The sequence below is a fragment of the Bubalus kerabau genome, chromosome 16 (genome assembly GCF_029407905.1).
Source record: "Bubalus kerabau isolate K-KA32 ecotype Philippines breed swamp buffalo chromosome 16, PCC_UOA_SB_1v2, whole genome shotgun sequence".
In the NCBI taxonomy this organism is placed as follows: Eukaryota; Metazoa; Chordata; class Mammalia; order Artiodactyla; family Bovidae; genus Bubalus; species Bubalus kerabau.
This window is the reverse complement of record NC_073639.1, coordinates 73,702,478-73,724,679: the sequence shown is the minus strand read 5'-3', so window position 1 is coordinate 73,724,679 and position 22,202 is coordinate 73,702,478. Positions and strand designations below refer to the sequence as shown.

Below are 22,202 nucleotides of genomic sequence, written 5' to 3'. Positions count from 1 at the left end.
TTGTGTCCAACTTTGTGATGGCATGGACTGTAGCCTGCTAGGCTTCTCTGTCCGTGGGATCCTCCGGTCAAGGATAGTGAAGTGGCCATGCCCTCCTCCAGGGGATCCTCCCAACTCAGGGATTAAAACCCATGTCTCTTATGTCTCCTGCATTGGCAAGTGGGTTCCTTACCACTGAGCCACCAGGAAAATCACTGTTGGGATTTTGTTTGATTTACTGACTCTTTAGATCATGATACTTTTATAAATATTTAGTCTTTCTACCCATGACCATGGTATCTTTGTCCATTCATTAAGCTCTTCCTTGATATCTCAGCAGAGTTTTAGGCTTTTCTCTGTAGAGGTCTTGCATATATTGCAAGATTTACTGCAAGGTCCTTGATAGTCTCTGATGTGATAATTGGTGTCTTCTCTTAAACTGTACCTTCTGGTGATTTCAGTGTGTAGAAAGGCAACTGACTTCTGCATATTAATCTTATGTTGAGGCACATAAGATGCTTTTTCTGTATCTGTTTACATCTGTTAATGTAACAAAGTGATTGATGGATTTTCTAGTATAAAATCATCCTTGTGTACCCAGGATAAACTCAAAATATGATTGAAGAACGTTTTTGTTTTGTTTTTTTAATAGTGTTGGATTTTCTGGTGTGTCATTTTGGGATTGTGCTTATTATCCATGAGTGAAAAAGGGTTTATTATTCTGTGTTCCTACTACTCTTTTATCCTCATTTGGTACCAGTTATCTTACATTTGCCTCACAGTATAATAAAGTATTTTTTCTTTTTTATATGGTCTGAAAGATAAAATTGGGATATTTATTTCTTGAAAGCTTGGTAGAATTCACCTATAAAATGACTTGGGCTTTGTGTTTTCCCTGTAGGAATTTTTTAACCACTGCCTCAGTATCTTTAATTATAGGACTATTCATGCTTTTTTATTTCTAGACTCAGTTCTACAAGAAAAATTGTATTTAGAAAAGATATATTTTTCTAAAAATTTGTCTTTCCAGTCTGAATTTTAGTGATCTCTTTATACTTTAAATATAATAAACATAATGAAAACATTAATACTACGTATTTCTATATTCTCTTGATCAGTCTTGCCAGTAGTTTTCTATTTTTTCCCTCAAAGATCTACTTCTTACTTTTTAAACTTTATTTTATTTCTACTTTTTAACTATATTTTCTTTTTTCTTTCAGTTTGTATGTTGAGCTTTCCCTAATTTCTTAGAATGAAAGAGACTATTTATAAGCTTATATACCTATTTAAGGCAAAAATTTCCTTTGAAGCATTGCCTTTGGTACATCCAGCCAGTTTTGTTTTTTTTTTCTCAGAAGAATTTAAAACTTCCCATTCAAATTTTTTACTTTCCCCATGAGTTACTTAGCACTTAAATTTTTTCCCACCTGTGCGGGGACTTTCTGGCGTATGGCGTGTAACTTCGATTGTCTCCCGTGGCCTGTGGTCTGCGTGCCGCCCTCTGTGCAGTGTTGAGGCTCTCCTTGGGTTTAGTGCACAGCTGAGTTCTGCATAAACCCCGTGTGTGTTCGAGAAGAAGCGTGTTATCTGTTGTAGCCATAACCATATGTATATCCTGTGGCTTTTTGCTCTCCATTTTGCTGGGTTGTTTCCCCGTTTAACTCTCAATGAGAGGGAGGAGCGTACTGAAGTCTTTGTCTTCCGTTGTGGTGGCGGATTTACCCGTTTCTCCCTTCACTGTCAGCATGTGCTTTGTGTGTTTTTGAGGCCCTTGCACGACACATGTGATGTTTGTATTGTGCATACTGTTCATATCTTCTCAAAGAGCTCAGCCTTTATCATGTAGCAACGCTTCCATTCCTGGTAATGCTTTTGTCTGTTTTTACCTGAAATAATAGCATGGCTGTTATAGTTTTTTTGGTTAGTGTTTTCATGATCTATTTATCTTTTACTTTCAATCTTTGCCCATCTTTATACTTTGGATATTTCTTAGAAGGTGCATGCATCTGGATTTTTAAAAATTCAGTCAATATTTTGCTTTGTAACTAGTGTTTCATCTATATATTATGCTTTCTGTTAACTATTTTTATTTGCCTTTCTTAAAAATATTTTAAGTGGTTTAAAAATCTATCGGCCTCCGCCTTCACATCCCTTGTCCTTTGTCTCTCCAAACCCCACTGTGTTAGCATCATCTGCACTCTAATTCTGGATTGTTGTGGGAATGTTTGCTCTTCTTTTCTTTGGTCTTAGTAATTTTACAAAAACCATTCACACACTCTTTCATTTCATGTACTGTGGCGCCTTCTGGACTCTTCCCTTCCCTTTGAAAGTTATGTCCAGTACTGTTTTCTTTGTGGGTTTTGTGTGCCAGACCTTTTGGTGCTGTTCACCTGAGAATTTTTTTTTTTAATCACAGCCTCATATTTTGAATGATAGCTCGACTGGACAGAAACTTTTACCTTCTAATTTAATTCCCTTCATTACTTTGAAAATATTACTCCAACATTGGCTGTTAAAAAAATCTGATGTCAATTTGATTTTTCATTCTCTACTGAAGTCTCTGTTGGGAAGCTAGTAGAAGTTTCTCCTCGGTATTCTTAGTTGTCAGTATAGTATGATCTAGGCAGAAGTTTTTCTTTATTTTTTGTTTCTGGAATGCTAATGGGCCCTTTAAACCCAAGGTCTTTCATGTCTTCATTTTTATACAGGGAAATTTATCTCCATTATTTCTTTTAACTATTTCTCTCTTTCTGTTTTTCTTTCTTTTCTTTTCCTTCTAGGATTCCAAGTAAGCATTAATTTCATGGTTATTCTAGAAATTACAGTATCCACAGTAGACACAGTCAGAAGTTAGTGTGCCTCTTGAACCTCCTCTTGGGTAGCAGAAAGGCCTTTGAAAATTTTCCTTCCAGATAATCCTTTTCTGGGCTTCCCTGGTGGCTTAGAGGGTAAAGAATTCGCCTGCAATGCGGGAGACCTGGGTTTGATCCCTGGGTTGGGAAGATCCCCTGGAGAAGGGAATCAGCTATCCGCTCCAGTATTCTGACCTGGAGAATTTCATGGACTGAGGAGTGCAGTTGTATTTAATGTTTAGATTTTGAACTTCATAAGAGGTTCTTATTTCTTCACTGTTCACGTAGGTTTTGTTCCTCATTTCACACATCTTGGTTTTTCCATCTGGGAGCTCTGTCCTTTAGTGCAGGTCTGCTGGTGGCAAAAGGAGTTGTTCGAAAACGCCTGTTTCAACTTCAGTCTGTAAAGATGTTCTTGCCAGGTGTGCAACTAAATCTAAGCTGGCAGTGAGTCTTTCTGCACGTGGAAGATGGCATCTGACTTTTTTCAGGCTTCTGTGACACTGCCGATGAGCAGATGTCTGTCTGTCTGCTGTTGCTTGGCGAGTAAAGTCTTTCAGAAATCTAGCTACTTAATACCTTCCCTGAGCTAGTTTTAACATTTCCTTGTATAGATTTAGATGTGGAAAATTCTCTGCTGCTTTCTCTGCTGGTCTCTTTCTTCTGGACTCTGACCTGCCTGCTGGACCCTGCTCTCCAACTCGACGTGCACTGCACATCCCCACTGCATCCGGCAGGCTCCAGGGGTGCCCATGTGGCTGCTCCCGGGACTCACTCTGGGTCCCCAGGTGGCCAGCCTTCTCACTCTAGCTTCTTGTCTCTTTTAGGGTTTGTCTCTTTATCTGAAGATTTTGGTTATTTCCTCTGACCTGTAGCCAGTCAGTGGGTTCACTCTATTAACCCTTTCTGTGGAGTTCTCAATTTCAGTTACTTGATTTTTCTTTTGTAGAACTTGCTTCCTTTTCTTTGGAGTCAGCTGCGCTACTGTTTGTAGCTTCCTGTTTGCTGCGCTTCCTGTCCTTGCGTTTATGTCCCTGCCGTGGCCTGTGGGGCCGGCCCGAGTCTCTGTGAAGGACTGGCTGCTGCCCGTCACACTGTGTCACGCGTGACTCCAGCGGCGCGTCTGCCCCTCATGGGGGGACAGAGCGCTCCCCGTGCTCCCTGTGCTTCCCACCTGGCTGAGTGGTCGCCTCTGCCCACGGCCCGCTCGCCCCCGTGCCCCCCACTGGCCCCGCGGCCCACTCGCTCCCACGCCGCCCCCCGCCTGCGCCTGGCCCCGCGGCCCCACTCACGGCAGCGGGTGCTTCTTCCACAGCAGCTTGGCCGGCAGCGTCTGGTAGACTGTTTTCTGCTTTCCATCTGAGCTGGGGCTGCTGGGGCTGCTTTGCACAATCTTGGCGCACTCCATCTGCTCGTCCCAGGAGCCGGACAGCACATAGTGGGCCTTGCCCTGGCTGTCACTCACCACTCCTGTCACCTGTGGGCATTGGCAGGGCCGGTGTGGGCACGTGCCCCGCCCCGGGGTCGCCCAAGACTTGGAGAGGCGGCCGTGCTTACCTTCCGGGCCACCTCTTTGGAGAAATAGCTGTAGGGCAGGAACTTCAGCTGGCACCGGTCCTTTGTCTTATGGTTCACAATCTCAACATCCCCTGTCTGGACAGGGAGGGGGTGCTCAGTGGCTGCTACCTGCCCAGCCCAATGGCCCTCCCCTGGGGCACCCCCTGACCTGGTCAATCCAGAGCTTGCCCACGATGATGTTATGCACAGTCGAGGTGCTTTTCCTCCACACGTAGTGATTCCCACTGGCCTGGAATTCTAAGTGGATAGCACCTGGAAGCCAGACACAGGGTCAGAGGTCATAGCCTGCCAAGCTGGGTCCCAGCCAACCTGCCCCACCCACCCATAATCCTGGGGTCCTGAGGACCAGAAGAAGCATTTGTAGAGACTGGGGACAGGGCGCAGGCCAGGGGGGATCCAGGAGGCCTCTGGGGGGACTCCCGTTACCCTCGGAGGCCCCAAGCTGGCTTCGGGGTCGGCAGGCCCTCGCCCTTGCCCAGCGCGTCTTTCTGCCCCTGCTCACCTAGCGGCATGATGGAGAGGTATTTCCCCCGGAACTTGCTGGCAATGGTGATCTCCTGCCAGAGGCGCCAGCCATGCTTGGAGAACACGTAGTGCGCAGCGGACGGCGGGTGGTGGCTCACCTGAGACCAGGCCCCCGGGTCACGAGCGTCTGTGGACACGCCCCAGGCCCCTCCCCTACCAGCTGGGGGACAGACGCACAGGGGGCCCTGGACCCCCCAGAAAGGAGAGCCACACAGCAAGGGCGTGGCGGTGGGAGCAGCCTGGGTGGGGGGAGGCAGGGCGGGCGCCCCACCACTGTGGGCCTGAGCCAGCGGCCTGGGGGTCTCCACACCTGACTTGGGCTGTGGGGCGGGGTGGCAACTGGGTGAATGAAGTGAGCGTGATGGGCTTTAGGGAGGCCTTCGGGCCCACTCCAGTCATGCCGTGCGTGTCTGCACCGAGGAGGCCCAGACCAGGAGGCCCCCAGCCAGCCCGGCTCCTGCCCCAGCCCGACGGCGGTGCCGCCTGCTCGGCCCGCTGGGCACCTCCACCCCATCCTCTCCCGCACCGAGCACCCCAACCGTGTCTGAGGACACCACATCCACCGCATCAGCGTTCCCGCACCTGGTCCTTCTTGTCTCTGTGGCTGCTGGTTGCAGGGTTGGGGTGAAGCCCCTCCTGTCTTGCGGCCACCTGGAGCGGCGGCTGTGGGCCCAGCCCTCCCCCAGAGGCTCCTGACACTCCCCACAGTGGCACCCCCACTGCCTTCCACAGCCCAGACCTGCCAGCCGCTCCTGGGTGACGAGTGAGCTGCCAGGGTCCCCACTGGAGCCCACCCCCACACACTCAGGACGTGACCCTGTGCCCTGGAGCTCTGCTCGGCCTCCTCCTCAGGCAGATGACCCCGTCCGTCCAGCGTTCACACCAAATGCCTGGCCCTTCTCACGTTCCTCCTCTAATCCTTAGCAAATCCTGGCTGTTCTTCAAAACAGCATCCAGAGTCCACCCTGCCTCCAGCCCTCCTGCTCCCCCCTTACACGCTGCACTCTCCCCATGGTGGCGGGTGGGGGGGGCTCCCCATAAAACGGCCTCCTCTACCTCCAGTGACTCCTCCACACAGAGAAGAGCCAGAGGCCTCCTGCCACCCGCCCCCTTCTCTCTGACCTCAGTGGTTGTCTCTCCCACACTCTGTCAGCCAAGCTGCTCCCAGACCACCCCCCTTCCTAAAAGACCCAGAACCGTCCATTCACACAGGATCTATCCCCGCCCCGGCCCATGAGACCCCTCAGCGCGAGCACCTCCTGGTCCATCGTGGGCACGGATCAGCTCTGTTCTGCTCAGGAACCCTGGGCATCGCCGCCACCTTCCCCAGCCCCGCTCCTTACAGCCACCCCTCCTGAAGGTGCCTCTGCTCGACCTCCGACCTCCCCTGGTCTGGCTTCCCACAGCCCCACGTGGCAGGCCGAGCACGCCTTTGAAACCAGCCACTGGACTGCAGACTGCCAGCGTCCTGACTCATCCCTGGGCCCGCGGCAGCAGCCAACAGAGCAGACGCTCAGCGGCAGCCTGACCCGGTCTGTCCTGCCTGCCTTGCCCCCCAGCACGCAGTGCTGCATGGCTGGAACTGCCTTTCTGCAGACGAGCGAGCCAGGGTGGGGCCTGGGGCTCATCACCCCCAGCCTCCACCGTCGCTGACCACAGCGCACGGGGCGCAGGCCTTCAGCTCAGCGGAGACCCCAGCAGCTCTAGCCCCGCGGGTCCCTGCAGACGCCCCTGCCCACCAGTCCTGGCCGCAAGGGGCCTTCTCCCCCCAGCGCTCCTCCCACGCGGCCCCCCCTCCCTGGGGAGCCTGCCCCCCACGGGAGACCCAGCCACCTGACCGGGCCTTGGCCTGATGGCCCCTGGGGTCAGTCTGTGTCCCGTCTGTGTCCCGGCCTGGCTGGAGCAGGCGTGGGCCTCACCTGCTCGCAGAGGGAGCGCAGGCCCATGTCATCGAGACGGTCCAGCTCGAAGGTCTCGCCCAGCATGGGGTTGAAGGGCTTGGCGATGCGGTGCACAGTGGTGGAGTAGGAAGACACGGAGAAGGCGGCCACCAGGCACATCTGCTCCACGGCGCTGCTGCAGCGCGCCGCCGCGTCCAGCAGGCGGTGGTACTCCAGGTCCTCCGTCAGCCGCTGGAGCATGGACAGGGGCTCGTTGAAGTTCACCTGCAGGCGGGCGGGTGGGGGGTTGGTCCGGGGTCTGCATGGACCTGGGGCCGTCACCGCAGCCTTGCTCTGCTCCCGTCCAGGGACGACACCGCTCAGACCACCATCACTGGGAGGTTCCTCTGCCGCCCTGCCTCCCCTCGCCCGCCTCCGTTTTCTCCAGGTCCTCACCATGGTCCGACCTGCGGCCTTGGCAGAACGGTGAGGTTTACCTTCATTCTCCCCTCCCAGGATGCAGGCGCCCCAGCAGTGACTCCTAGGAGTCAGGGAGCGAGCGAGCGAGCGAGTGGACGACGTGGGTCCACCTTGCACTCTGAGCTGTCACGCAGCTTTCTGCCCTGGGTCACAGAGCGAAACCAAGTCTGACCTGGAGCCCTGGCTCCCCTCTGTGGGGAGGCCGCTGTGGTCAGCTGCCCGCAGTGACCTCGCTGGGGTGGGGGCCTGGGGCAGCCCAGCTCGGAGAGGGCAGGCCCACTCGGCCCACACCCAACCCAGCCCCGCCACTTCCCCTCCTGCCGGGGCAGGCGGCGGTCCGCGAGCCCCACGTCTGATCAGCAGAGCCCCTCCCTGGCTCCTTCCCCGAGTCCAAGACCTCCAACCTGGGGGAACGTCAGCAGCGCCGAAGGACACGATTCAGTAATGTGATATGTGCTCAAGTGTGCCCTTAAGAAAATGACATCAGGGCTGCGTGCACTTCCCACGGGCCACTGCGTCCCCTCCAGGAACCAGCACAGACCCCTGGGGCCCCTGCATGGCCCCTACCGGCATGGGGATTTTGGAGAGCTCCCGGCCGATGCAGTTCTTCATGATGCTCCAGAGATTAAGGCTGTAGTTGGGTTTGTCAGGGATGCGGACACGCCTCTTGACTTTGGGGGGCCCCTGGGGCACAAGCGAGGCGCCATCTAGCACCTGCCAGGGAAGCGGAGTTCACCCGTCAGAGGCGGCGCCGGCCGGCACGTTGCTGGGGGAAGGGGCAGGCTCTGCCTGGGCTGAGATGCAGGCCCCCAGGGTGCAGGGCCCCCGAGGGGCCTGAGGTCAAAGTGCTGGCCTCCCCGCTTCCCCCCACAGGGTCCCCTCACTCACATTGTCTGCAGTCCATTCCACGGAGCCTGCAGTCCCTGCCTCAGCTTTTCTGTGGGAAACAAAGGAGAGGCAAGTTGTTTCCAAATCCCAAGGCCTCCTGGGGGCCTGGCCCCCTTCTATCCAGCTCCCTGGGCAGCCAGAATTTTAAAGACTTTGTTTCAAACATTATTGGGAAACAGAAGATGACTCTGAGTTGGAAATATCCTGCTGAGCTGACCAGAAATTCCCTAAGCGGGTAAGAGGACTCCAAACCAGGCCTCTCCCTGGAAGAAGCCAGGACAGGGAGGTGGTGAGATGTGCTGGTCCATGAAGGCAGAGGAGCAGCCACAGGTTCTCACGGGCCCCCTCCTGCCTGGCTGGGTTTCGAGGGGCAGTGGCACAGGCGTGGGTCTGGGGCTGCCAGGAAGCCAGACATGCCTGGGGATGGGCAGGGGGCTGCAGTTCTGTCGGTGTCCCCAGGACATGGAGAGGCAGCTCCTTCCCAGATCGAGGTCAGGGCCCCCATGACAACCAACGCGGCCCCCCTGCGTGTCAGGACCTGAGGTGTCCTGGCAAGAGTGAGCGGCCCTGGTGAGGCCCATGCCCTAAGCCCGTGAAGCCCGCGCTCCCGCCCCGCGCGCTCCCCTGCCCACAGCCCCGCCTCCCTCTGCTCCTCCAGCACGTCCTGCCAGGTCCCACACGCCTGGCTGTGTCCTGAGGCCCCGAGACTGGCAGCGTGGCTGTCAGCTGTCCCGGTCACTACTAACATGTATTTAGACAGATTGTTTCTGAAAGAGCTGGCTTTTACGAGAAATGAAACAAAAGCTTCGAGGTGGAGAATGAGAAGCTTCCCGTCTGGACCAAGATTGAGAAGAAAACCCGGAGTGCAAAGAGCAGAGGCGCGTGAGGGGCAGGCCAGCCCGGGAGTGGGTGCCGGGTGCCCACCCGTCCTCGCTGGGCTCGGTGGTCACGGTGATGAAGGACGCGGCGTCTTCCATGGCGTCGAAGTACTCTGTGTCCTCATCGTCCTCACTGTCCTCGGCTTTGCTGGTGAAGAGGCTTCCTAGAATCATAGCGCACTGCCTCAGCCAGCAGCCTCCCGCCCCCACCCCCCGGCAGTGCAGAGCCCTGCTCCCTTCCCTGGAACGCGCTTCCCTCTCAGCCTCCTGCCCAGGGAGCCTCCCTCCTTCCGGAAGCTTCCCCCATCTCCCAAAATGCTGGCCAGTGGCCCGGCTTCCCTTTCCCGGGGTGCCTGTGACCTCCGAGCCCCAGGTTAGGTGGGCGGCCACCTGGGACCCAGGAGGTCTGGCCACGGGGCTCGTCTTTAGAGCCTGTGCCCGTCATGGGGGTGCAGGGGCACGGGCGGGCAACAGGTGTGGGCAGGAGGGGTGTGTGTCTGGGGGGGCCGCAGAAGCCAAGCCAGCTGGCAGAGGGGACGCCGAGGGAGCAGGGCAGGTGGACAGGCGCCCGCTCACCCTCGCTGAAGCTCTTGCTGGGGTTGGCGGCCCGGCCCGGGGCGCTGCGGAAGGCGCGCTCGAGGCTGTTGTGCTGCTTGGCCAGTTGCTCGATGGTCTCCTCTAGGTGGACGCGCTGCTCCTGCTCATACTGCAGGGCTCGCTGCCATTTCCGGCTGTGTGTCTCCGCTAGTTCCAGGAAGTCCCTGCAGGCCTGGGGCGGGGGGGGGGGGTGGCCCGTGAGCAGAGGGAGGCCACGGGGGTCCATCCCCAAAGGGCTCAGAAATACCCACGCTGCCCCCTGTGCCTGTCGTGGCGTCAGGAGACCCCGGCTTTCTCAGGGCCAGCCTGGCGTCTGCCCTGGTTGGCAGCCCGCACTTCAGACGCCCTTCGAGAGCAGCAAGCCGGTGCTGCCAGCAGCAGCCCGCGCGCTGGGCGTTTCTCAGGGCGGGGCCCCAGCTCTCAGCTGCCACAGCGTCTTTGTGTGCGGAGCCTGAGGTTTGTCACAACCCCGTCCCCGCTGGAACCAGCACACTCCTGGCAGCCCGGGCCAGACCCTGACTCAGGTGCAGAAGGAAGGAAAGCCCCCTGCTTTCTGCTGCACTGCCTGGCCCGGAGCTAAAGGGTCTTGTCCAGCAAAGGAGAAGTGAAGTTGCTCAGTTGTGCTCAACTGTCTGTGACCCCACGGACTGTAGCCTGCCCTCCATCCATTGGATTTTCCAGGCAAGAGTAATGGAGTGGGTTGCCATTTCCTTCTCCAGGGGATCTTCCCCACCCAGGGATGGAACCCGGGCCTCCCGTACACGGGCAGAGGCTTTACTGTCTGAGCCACCGCAGAAGCCCCCAGTTCCAGCAAAGGAACTGGGACTCAGAATTTTGTACCGAGTTAGCACACAGTCAGTTACCACAAGTTCCCTTCAGACTTGTGGCCGCTATGACTTCCAGATTCTGCTCAGCCTGCTGGGTCCACAGGTGGTTCCGGCACCCACTGAGGAAGCAGGGGATGGTCATTCTGCCCCCATCACCACAGTGGAGAGGAGGGCCTGGGCCTCTGTTGTCCCTGGAGGGCAGAGAGTTCCAAGCCGGACACCTCTGGACTTGCCCTTTCTGGACCCCGCTAACGTGGTCAGAAAGGACACTGGCTCCCAGCCCAAGCTGCACTGGTGGTCTCAGGCCGCCACCCTCTCCAGCCACTGCGCTCCATGCACATGGCACGTGGCCCCTCCCCGAGGATTAGAGAGCTGAGTCCTGCAAGGGAGAAAGGCACAGGGGCCACGCGGCACAACCTGAATGGCTGCTGGGAGGAGCCGGGGGCAACGCAGAGCTCAGGGCCAGGGAGCACTTGACGGACACCCTCTTCATGAAGGTCAGCACCCTGCCCGGGCTCAGCCGGCTCTCCTGCCCCACAGGGAGCCGTGCCCCCAGCAGGGGCGGCCTGGCCGGTATAACGGGCCCTGGCCTGGGGCTCCAGAGGGCCGGCTGCTCAGCTGGCCCTGCACGTCGCCCCTTAACAAGCTCTTCCCAGGCACCTTCCCTCCGTCACCCCATCTCCTCTCACCGCCCCCCACCCCCTGCAGCACACAGTGGGCAGGGCTCCCCTCAAGGAAACCAGAAAAGGGTGAGAGATCAGAGTGGGAATGCCCAGTTCCCGCATGGGCCACTCGGCTTCTCTGAGTGCACGTCCTGTCCATGAACCCCAACAGGAATGCCCTGCAGACCCCGCACTCATGAGCCCCTGTCCCTGCTCACCCAGCAGAGTCCTCAAGGTGGGAGGAGAAGGACTGTCCCTATCTGACAAAAGAGGAAACAGGCTCAGTCCCCAGAAGCTCCCCTGCAAGGCTCTGGGGAGCGGGTGTGTTCAGGGGCCCCTGCCCTCCCTGGCAGGTCTGATCCCTGCCCAGCCACACCTAAGCCACTGTAACTCGCTTCTCCATCTGGGCAGGGATTTGTGACAGGTGTCCCGACATGGGCTGGGGGAGGGAGAGACTCGTGGGGAAGGGAAGAAAGCTGCTTATGTGCTCAGCAGGCTCTGGAGGTGAGAGGCTGCGGCCCGGCCCTTGCAGGCCTAGGGCTCAGTGGGCTCCGTAAGGCTCACCCCCTGGACTGGAGCTGCAGCCACGGACTACCGCATGACCTGGGGACCCCGAGGTGGGTCTGAGGAGGCCTGCTCCAGGCCCATCTGTCCTGCTCCCGAGTTTGTGACCTGGAGCCAAGCCTCCCACCCTGGGTCCCACAGTGGCCCCAGCTTCACCCCTGCCCCGCCCCTCCTCACAGTAAACCTCAGGGTAGGGGCCCTGACAGCAGCCGCTGACCACCCCTGCAGGGGCCAGACTGGAAGGCACCTCTCTCCTGGGTCTGCCCTGGCAGGTTAAGAGGCAGCAGAGGGATGGGAGGGCCGAGCACCCCCTCAGAAACGTCCCATACACTTATAGGAGCCCCAGGACCCCAGGTCCCTGACCCAGAGCTCAGCCCACCCCGGCGAGCTGCCAGCCTTCAGTGACCCGAGCGCACATCCCCCCTCCCCTGCTGACCCCAATGACCCGAGCATGCGTCACCCTTCCCCTGCTGATCCCAGTGACCTGAGCACAGCCCCAGCGCCCCGTCAGGTTAGTCTGGACTCCGGCCACCTGTTTGCCACCCGAGGAGGGAGCCCTAACTGCAGGGGTACTGGTCCACTCCGCTGCTGGTCTGGGCAGCTCTTGGGCCACAGAGCTGGGTGTGTGGTGTGTTAGAAACTCACCCCAGAGGCCTAGAGTTGGTGGGAGGGGTGTGCCCTTGTCTCCTTGGGCCCACTGCTTCAGGGAAGACCCTTGCTGGGGGCTCCTAAGCCCCCAAAACTGAGGCCCAGGGAGGAGGGGCTGCCTAGGTGAAGAAGGGGCGAGCAGGACAGGATGCCAGGGCCCCTGGCCTGCTCGTCTTGGGTAGGGCGTGAAGGGACCAGGGCTGAGCCATGCATGGAGCCCTGTTACGGGAGACACACGTGATGGGTGCTCACGGTTTTCTGGTTCTTGGGGTCTGTGGGTGCCCTGCCCAGTGGCACTTGGCCTGCCCCATTGGACTGGCTTGGCAGCTCCACAAGGGCCTCTGCCGAAGCACTGCTTCGTGGCACCTGCTGCCGTCACTCCCCCCAACCCTGCAGAGATCCTGCAGTCACCCCTCCAGTTTTAACAGAGGTGGATGCTTTGCTTTTATATAACTCACAGCATTTAAAACAATGCTTGTGAAAGAGCCACAAACAACAGTATAAAATAGCCAAAGGTCAACCTGCATAATTCACACAGACTCAGAGAACTCCACGTGGCCTCAGCGCCCTTCCAGCAAAAGCAAGGAGGGGAAGATAACAAGGACTACTGTCCAGCACAGGGAACTCGACCCAGTACCTTGTAATAACTTGGAAAAGAATCGGAGAAGAATGAATAAATAACTGAACCATATTGCTATATACCTCAAGTTAACAATGTAAATCAGTTTAAAAAAGGGACTTCTCTGGTGATCCAGTGGCTAAAATTTCACTCCCCCAACGCAGGGGGCCCCAAGTTTGATCTCTGGTCAGGGAAACAGCTCCTGCATGCTGCAAGTAAAGAGCCTTCATGCTGCAGCCAAGACCCAGCACAGCCAAATAAACACTTAGAGAACGACAAAGTCAAGGAGGGAAAGATGCTTGTGGTAGGAAGATGAATTAGACTCTCTTCCTCCTCCTCTTGATGTTCATGAGGCTCTAAATACTCTAGAAATGACCGTTTTCTTGCCCAGCTTCTCTCAGACCTGGTCCAAGACCTACCTCCTCCACACTCATCTCTGGGGCCCCATCCTTCCCCACACTCCCCCTCCCACATGGCCCCTGTGTCTTCCTCCCTTTCTCCAGCCCCACCACCCTCTTGACTCCCCCCACAGGCTAGGGTAAGGGCTGTCAGGGGCATCCTCACAGCGCTGAGGAACCATTACAAGTGTGGTGAGGACGTGCGGCTCAGGGAGGCCAAGGGACCTGCTGAAGACAGCGGGTTGTGCTTGTAGGACCAGGGTCCAAGTCTCCCTTGTCGAGGTGGATACTTACATGTGTCTGGGCGCCCCTTGGGCTGGTGTGGCCTCCAGGGCCTCCCTGCAGTGGAGCCAGGCTCCTCAGGATGCTGCCCCGCCTGGTCCCTGAAGCTGAGGCTGTTGCAGACATGGCCAAGGCGGCCCGCCAAAATCCCGGCACCCCCCCACCTCACCGTCTCTGAAGGACAGGCCGACACGGAGCCACAGGGGCACAGGGAGTCCAGGGCCGCCTCTGGACCGCATGTGGCCGGGGTGGGCCATTCCCACCAACGCCAGGGGTCAGGGGTGGGGGTCTACAGGTGACGGGAGCCCGCGCCTTCGCCGCCCCGAGCTGCCTACCTGGTGTCCGTCCCCAGAGGCAGTGGTTTCCCCTGACGCTGCCGCCCTTCCCCGGGCCCCATCCCGGCCGCTGCAGAGGGAGCAGGGGCTGGCCTGGCCCCGCCGCCCAGAATGCTGAGCTGCGCTCGCTAAGCTGGATTAGGCCTGGGGCCCGGCGATGGGCAGGCAGCCGGGGGTGGCTCCCGGCGGCCCCGGGAGGGCCTGGCTGACCCTGGCCATAAGCACGGTCACATCTCATCTCCCCCGAGGCCCCGCCCTGTACAGGAGCAGTGCCCCAGGCCGCCGCAGAGCCCCCCACACCGCCCTGGGCCTGCACTGGGGCCCCTCACGGCATCGGCTTGCCACCCACCCGGGGGCAGGCCTGTGAGGACAGCTGAGGGCTGCCCACCTGGGGAGCCTGTTGGGGCCCAAGGGAAGCGGCTGCCAGTCACCCCAGCAGGTGTACTGTGGGCAGACGCCGAGGGTCTGGGCTGCGCCCCCAGCCCAGCCGCACCCAGAGGAAGGAGGACGCGCACTAAATGGCTTTCGTCCCCCCTAATCCTAATCCTCATCGCCACCACAGCCTCCCTGCTCCCCACACGCGGGCCGGCGAGCAGGGCGTCTGGCTTCCACCTGGGTCTCTGCACCCCTCTCCATGTGGCCCAGGAGCCTCCCGAGGTCTAGGAGGGTCTGCAGAGCTGGGACCCCTGCTTGGGTCTGGCCTTCCCAGCAGCCACTTGAAACCATCGGTCTCCTGCCTGGCCACAGCCACCCTGCTGGGCCACAAGGGTGCCAGGGAGTCTGTGGGTGTTGACTGGGTGGCCCTCAGAGCCACAGAGGAGGTGGGTTCAAGGGCCAACGCCCAGGACCGGGCGGGGCAGGCACCCTCGGCCACAGGGCCAGCTCGGAAACGGTCTCCAGCCCTTGACACCTAGCAGGTTCCTCTCACCCAGCTCACAGGGAGGATGGGGGAAGGGCCATGCCTCCCCTGCAGCAGCCAGGCCCTGCCCGGGGTGCATGGCCCCGTGGCTGGCTCTCAGCCTTGGGCTCCCAGGTTGGCGGGTGGCCGGCCACCTTGCCACATCGACCCTCCTGTGGGCCGCATCATGTAGACCCGCCCCCACTGCTCTGTGGTACTAAAGGCGGCGAATAGGGGGAAATTCTCGAGTCAAAGGTTCTGTGAGCCCCTCTGTGTGGCCAGCAGCTCATGCCAGGTCTGGGAAGCCGCCTTCCCCTCCCACCCAGGAGCGGCAGGCTGGCCTCCGCGCTCACCTCCCAACGGTGGGAAGGGACTGCCCGGGTCACAGGTGGCCACCTGGGGAGAAGCACAGCCATCCAGGCTCTGAGACTGAGAACAAGGGCCCCCGAGGAGCCACAGTGGTGCTGAGCTCTCCAGGGGGCCCCTGTGGCTCAGGACCAGCCATGTGGCCACATCGTGCATCCACCAGCCTCGCCGCCCCTCCGGGCCGATCCGCTCCTGGGGCCAGGCCCCCTGCTCCTGTGGGCTTGGCTCAGCCCAGCTCCCTGGACGTGGAGGGCACTCGCTCACGACCCTGCGGGGGTGGCTTCTCACTTCCCTCCACATTTTAAAGTAGCTCCTTCCAGACTCAAAATAGTTCACCCTTGTGGGCAGGAGCCGGCCCCATCTGGACGCCAGTTCGCCGACCAATTTTAGACCGTCCCGGAATCTATTTTTACTCCTTTCCCCAGGCCCCGAGTGAGCAAGCTGCTGGGAGCCCGCTTGCAGGTCCTGGAAGGACCTGGAGGGTGGCTCCACTTAGGTGGGTGCGAGGGGCCCCCGTGCTCTCCAGACGGGCTCAGAGCAGCCCCAGAACGTCTCCAGTGGGAAAGGGCCACTTCTGACCTGGTCTATTCCTCCGACGCCCCACAGGCGAGGCCCTGGCCCAGTGCCCGGAGCTGCTGCCTCTGCGTCCACGTGCCTGTCCTGCTGCGGCGCTTTCCCACTCGCCGTCTGCCTCCCTAGCCCCCAGCACATCTGCTCAGCCCGCCTTTGTCCTCACAGGTCCCCCAGCTGGAGCTGGCCCCCATGCCTCAGGTCCAGCTGTGATGGTCGCGTCCGGTGCCCCTGCTGTCAGGGTCCGCAGCCCCCCGCTGGCCAGCTCTGCTGTGGTTAGCAGGGTGTGTCCCTTGTGGGCCGCTGCCTTCCCTGGCACATGAGGGACCCAGTGTGCAGGTTCTGTCCTGCTGGGCCCTCGTCGGGGGTCTTGGTGGCCCCCACCCCCCAGCTTCCTGCACCTCAACTGTCTTTGGTCTTTTGTGGGGTGCACCCACCCCCAGCTCTGCTCACCTGTCGGTGGCCCTCACCCTGTTCCTGCCCAGCTCAGAGGGGCCACGTCAGGAAGGGGTCCCGGGCTGTCAGCCCACCAGGGGGCCCGGCACCTCCACACTGGGGCTGCCCTCGCTCTGGGCCTCGGGGTAGCACCTGAATGATCCAAATGACAGTGACAAGGAAGCTGTAAGAGCACCAACCAGGTGTGGCCGTTGAGGGGAGCAAACAAGACACCAGGAAGGAAGCGGGGCATCCTGGGTGCCTGCTGTCGCTGCCACGCCCCAGAGGCTGGCCCCGAACCAGGGCATCTGCTTCACCACAAAGACAAGCTCGGGGGAAGAAGACGGGAGTGCATTCTTTCACCCCGTGCACGCTAACACCCAAAGATGCTCTGGCCACGTGTTGATTCCGCCTGTCTCGCCTCAGACCCCGCGGCGGAGCTGCTGCTGTGATACGGGCGTGTCCTGGCTCTCGGGCGCGGCTTGCGGCCTCCACACCCAGGCCAGGGTTGGGGGTGCCCTGCACACACTTTGAGGCTCAGCCTAGGAACCCCGGTGGCTCACAGTGCTGCCAGGCGCCTCCTAAATGGCAGTGATGCACAGTTACCAGGTCGGCGATGCCAGCACGGGCCCGCCGGGCTGCCTTTGATTAGTCTCACGGAATCGCTCACTAGGGAATTCTGCCAGACACGGAGTGGTTCACTCGGTCGCTCCTGCGTTCTTTCACAAGCCTCTGCCCCACCCCGCTGTCTTTCTCTCTCATTCACTGACGCTCCCACATGCCAGACTCTGTGCCACGCCTGGAAGTTACAGGGCTCCCGCAGCACGAGGGAGACCGTGTCCAATCCCTGCAGGCGCCCAGCTCAGCGGGGAGGACGGGCACGATGCTAGGGCAGAAAAGCCCATGAAACAACAAGGTCCTACCGCGTCAGCACCCTGGATAAGCCACAGTGGACGAGAACAAAACAGGAATGTGAACACGTGCGTGACTGAGGCACTGTGCTGCACGGGAGACACTAGTGCAACATCCTAAATCAACTACACTTCAATTAAATAAATTTTTTAAAGCCCCAGATATGCGTGGACCTGCCGACAGGGCAGAGTGGGATAGGCGGGGATGTAGGGCTGGAGGTGGGGTGAGGGTGGGCGGAGGGGGGCTTCCTGACCCTCCTGCCCCCTAGGAGGCCACAGGTTGGAGTCGGGGGCTCTGGAGCCTCAAGACCTGGGCCCTTATCCTTAGCAGCTGCCTCGGTCTCCCCACCATATGCTGCTGAGTGGGCCAGGTGTGCGGAATGCCTCGTCAGCAGTGTGACCACGGGAAGTTGGTTCTCTTTCTGTCTGGCTCCTTGTGGGCCAGTGGTCCATCCCAGCCCCTGGCACCAGAGCTGAGCCAGCCAAGCGGACTGTGAGACAGGCCTGGGAGTAGCTGTTGGGCTTGTGGGTGGGCTCCAGGTGACCTTCCCGTGAGAAAAACGCGTTTACGATCTGACGGCATAAAGCCCTGTTCCTATGTCTCCACAGCGGGGCCGGGTCACGTCTCTGCAAGGCCAGGTGACCGGCATGGTTCTGCACTGCGCTCTGGGCCTGGCCTGGGGGCAGCACCCGCACTTTCTTACCGACGCGGCAGCTGAGGAAATGGGGCTAGGATGACTTTGTAGCAGGTTACTGAGATTTTGGTCACTTGGAACGTCTTTCCTGAGACGTGAGGCCCAGTGAGACCACAGCGTGGTGTCTCAGGCAGCCCACGGGGCCACTGTTAGGGCCACAGGTAAGACCTGCACTTGGCCTGAGGGGTACAGCGTCTGGTGGGGATCAGACGCGGAAATAGCAGGTTAAATCTTGGCGGGCTCAGTGGTGCCGCCTGGGGGATCTAATAGGAGGACCTCCTGGCCATGGTGACGTCCAGGGGCTTCGGAAAGATGAGCAGGGATCTGCCCAGCATCGGTGTGGAGGGGGAGGGGTGTTCTAGAAGGCGCAGCACAGCAGAGGCAACATTGCAGTATCCCTGACGCAGAACCCCAGCCTCCCGTAACTCGAACACGCATCACAGGGGCCGCCCTCGGTTGAGGGCCGGGCGCCCTTGGGGAGCAGGGCCACGGGAGGCCTGCCTCAGTCACCACAGTCCCTGGGGCCTTGGAAACTCCAGTGTGCCTCCCTCCCTGCCCTGCTGGGAGCTCAGGATCTAAAGGCTAAGAACGATGCTGCCTACCCGCAGATCTGAAGGAGGTTCAGCAGCCTCGTCCTGCTTCTCTCCTGAAGGCTGGGCAACCCTGGACTCCCGGGGAAAAGTGAAGGTCCAGCAGCCGCCTCCCTGGGGCCCTCCCACGGAGGTGACCACCTGACCAGCCGGCCCTCACTTCCTGCTCCCCTGCCACGACCCAGGCTCAACTGGAGCCTGTGAGGTGGAGAACCCACAGCTGTTCACCATCCACAGGAGGTGGTGGAGAGGTCCCCAGGTTCCCATGGAGGATACCCCCTGGTCAGGGCGGGCTGGGGGCCAGGAGTGGGTGGGAGGAGAGGTCCCCCAGGTTCCTGTGGAGGGCTCCCCACAATCAGGGCAGGGAGCTGGGAGGGGGTGGTAGAGAGGCAGGGGCTCCCAGCAGTGGGAGATCTGGCCTCCTCCTCCTCCCGTGAGACCTGGGGGATATAGGGGACAGATGGGGCGGCTCCCGCCCATCCTGGGTCCCCACCATTGCAGGAAAGAACCCGGTGTGGCTGCTGCCCAAAGGTAAGAGGCACATCAGGGTCTCGGCGTCTGAGACGGGGCTTGGGCCTGGGCAGAGGCCACCTTCCATGTGTTGACCTCAGAGTAGGAGGGGTCTCTGTGGCCCTTGGGGGTCTCACCCTGATTGTCACGAGGACTGACACTCCCCCCACAGGCTGCACAGACCTGGGCTTGTGTCCAGCTTTGGTGGCCCCCAGGAGCTCTCCACATTGGTGTTAATGGTGAGGCCATGGGGAGGGTAAGGGGACCTGGGCGGGACGGGCCTTGGTTACAGCTCCTTGGTCCAACCCCTCCTCAAAACTGGGGTGGAGGCTGAGGCCTGGCCAGGGGTGGGGACGCTCCGCCTGCATGGCCCTTCTGCACACGGTGGGGGTTTGGGCACTCGGTGTCCGTCAGCCATGCAGACCACCCTCCCAGAGCCACGCCGACTCCTGCCGGGTGAGAAGCAGCTGAAGGGAAGGGTCCCCAGAAGGAATGGGCGTCTGCTCGAGCCTGGCCTCCCAGCACCTCACTTCTCGGCCCCTCACAGGAGCCAGATGGGGCGAGGCCCTCCTCAGGGTCACGTTCGTGGCGGGCAGAGCGCAGGCTCCGCCACGCGGCCACGTCTGCTGGTACCAGAGCTGCCCACGGGCTTCCTGACCAACCCCGGGGCTTCAGCTTCCTTCCCGCCACACAACTCATCACGCGCTCAGGTGGCGAGCCGTCTTGATGGCTTTGTAAACACTGATGAGCCTCTGATGCCCGATAAATTCTTTTGCCTAGAGATGCCAACTGAGCAGCTCATTATCTGGGAAAACCCAGAACTGCCCATGGAGATGATGCGGCTCCAGGCTTGGCAAGCGGGGAGGCCAGGTCACGGGAGCTGCGGGGACCCGCGAGCGCGTTCTCGCCCTCAAGCCTGTTACCAGGAGACACGCGCTGACCCAGGCCCCTGGAGTCCGGGGACGGGGTGCAGGGGCCGGGCATGCAGTGGGCTCCAGCCCCCGCCATCCCACTGCCCTCGGCTCCCCTGCTGCTGGACGGACGGCCCAGCCTCTGCCCAGGCCCCTTGCTGCAGGGCCCAAGTCCCCAGCCGGGAACTGCCTGCTGCCGCTGTGGCCAGCCCAACACCTGCCCTGGCCTCGTCCTCTGGACCCGCCTCCACTCCCCACACCTGGCCCTGGCTCCCAGCGCCGCCATCCCAGCTGGGGTGTGCCCTCCTGGGGGGCTCACCTGGAGGGAAGGCTGTGGCCGGCAGGCCTGTGTCCAGAGGGAGCACTCATCAGGCCGAGAGAGGGCGGGCCCTGCGGCCCGGCTCAGCCTTGTCCTCCGCCACCACTGAGACACCCTCTGGGTTCCTGGTCATGTTGCCGTGTAGCTCCTGGGACCCGTGCAGAGGGTGACCCTGGGGGCTGAACCCTCAGTCCACATACGTGGTCCCTCGTTCAGCCTCTTACTCTCAGGTGGGCAAGACTGCAGCAGCCTCAGCTGGGAAGCTCTGCTGGCTGAGGGATACCCCCCCAATGCCAGGGCCCCCCCATGTGCACTAGCCCCCCTGGTCAGGGGTCCCAGACACGTCTGGGCTGGGCACTCGAGAACGGGGGGTGGGCAGCAGCTGTGTTGGGACAGTGTGGCAGCCGCATCCCTGCTGTGGGCACGGAGCTCACTGCTCCGCTCAGCACGGCCTCCTGTGCCCAGGCCTGAAGTGCCCGCCGGGCCCCACGCCCAGCTCCGGGCTCCACCTGACAGTGAGGGCCAGCAACCTGGCCTGGCCCCAGGGGCGTGGATGGGGTGACATGGAGGAGGCGGACAGCAGGGAGGGGCAGCCCAGACCACCCACCGGGGAGCAAGCGGCCCCTCCCACGGGCCCAGGCACTCACATTGATCATCGCATTGGACGTGATGCGGAAGAGGGTGGCCCGCTCGTTGACTGCCTTCAGCTTCTCGCTGCTCTCAGCCGGGATCCGGAGGCCGTCCAGCTCGTTCAGGGAGCGCTGCAGCGCCACACCATGCTTGGCCACGAGCTCATTGCACGTGCTGAGGTCGTCCAGCTTCAGCGAGAGGCTCTTGATGGTGCCGTGGAGCTCACTCTTGTCCGCTGGGGAGGGGGTCCCGTCCTCGTCGTCCCCAGAGTCATCTGTGGAGAGATGCGGCGTGGTTCTCAGGGACCAGCGCACACCGAGGCCCCTGGGCGGGGCGGTGGGGGGGGTGATGCCAGGACGGAGGAGCAGGTAGAGCTGCCCGGGAGAGTGAGCGGGTGAAGGCGGGGTGTCCCGCAGCCCCCTGGCGGGTGGGATGGAGAGGGGAACCAGCTTGAATGACAGGGCCTGGCTGAGCTCTGCGGGGTACAGGCAGGGGTGGGCAGCTCCCATCCCAGACCTGCAGAGGCCCCGAGTCACAGGCCAGGCCCGGCGGACCCCGCTTCCCCCGACTCCCCGCACCTCACCTTGCTGTCCGCTCTCCGCCCGCCCCCCAGAGGCACCCAGCCGCCCACTCCCTGCAGACACAGTGCTGCTCGTGCCCCAGGGCTTGCCCTCTGTGTCCCTGGCCTGACGTCGGCCCACCTTCAGCGCCCCCCGGACGCCCCCCAGGCCCCTGTCACAGCCCCTCCCTGCTGCTGCAGGGCTCCTCCAAGGAGCAAGGCCACACTCGCCTGTGGGCTCTTCTGCGTGGAGACACTGGCCGTGGCCTCTCAACGGCCTTGTCAGGCAAGGACTGTACCGTCCCCGGGGGACAGACAGGCAACAGGGCTCGGCGAGGTGAAGTCCGGCCCTGTACTCCCCCCGCCCCCGCCACCGCGGGCTAGTCTATCTGCCTCCAGAGCAGCCCCCTCACGCCGGGCTGCAGGGGTCCCTGGCTCACTCCCCTCCCGCCACCCCCTCACCTCTCATGGGGCCCCAGGTGCCCTCGGCACCCCATCCTGGGAGTCTGGGGTACCTTGGAGCCTGGCCCCCGGCTGGCCCAGCCTGCGCTTGAGGGGGCCTCTGTGGAGAGTGGGGTGGGGTGGACGGCTGGCCCAGGCCCTGCAGCTGCTTCGATACCAGCCTGTGAGTGCCCAGGGTTTCTAAGATGCCTTGTTTCAGAAATAATCAGCAAGAAACTTATATATATATATATATATATATATTTTTTTTTTTTTTGATGACGAAAATCTGTAACCCAAGATACAGATTTTTGAAAAAAGTACACAGCGTGAGGGAACAGACTTCCTCCCATGGCAGGCAGGGTGCGTGGGGGC

The 22,202-nt window shown here is 60.2% G+C and overlaps 1 protein-coding gene across 1 annotated transcript in view; it reads right to left on the bottom strand.

Annotated features, from left to right (window-relative positions):
- Nucleotides 1–22,202, bottom strand: part of OSBP2 (oxysterol binding protein 2) — a 124,372-nt gene that overhangs the window by 4,419 nt on the left and 97,751 nt on the right. Inside the window, exons 3-12 of the mRNA XM_055549700.1 lie at nt 20,845–21,101; nt 9,637–9,829; nt 9,107–9,224; nt 8,183–8,231; nt 7,862–8,008; nt 6,854–7,099; nt 4,912–5,032; nt 4,558–4,661; nt 4,389–4,484; nt 4,124–4,308 (exon numbers count right to left, since the gene is read on the bottom strand). Of these exons, the coding sequence (XP_055405675.1) occupies nt 4,124–4,308; nt 4,389–4,484; nt 4,558–4,661; nt 4,912–5,032; nt 6,854–7,099; nt 7,862–8,008; nt 8,183–8,231; nt 9,107–9,224; nt 9,637–9,829; nt 20,845–21,101 (1,516 nt within the window). The remainder of the gene's footprint in view (nt 1–4,123; nt 4,309–4,388; nt 4,485–4,557; nt 4,662–4,911; nt 5,033–6,853; nt 7,100–7,861; nt 8,009–8,182; nt 8,232–9,106; nt 9,225–9,636; nt 9,830–20,844; nt 21,102–22,202) is intronic.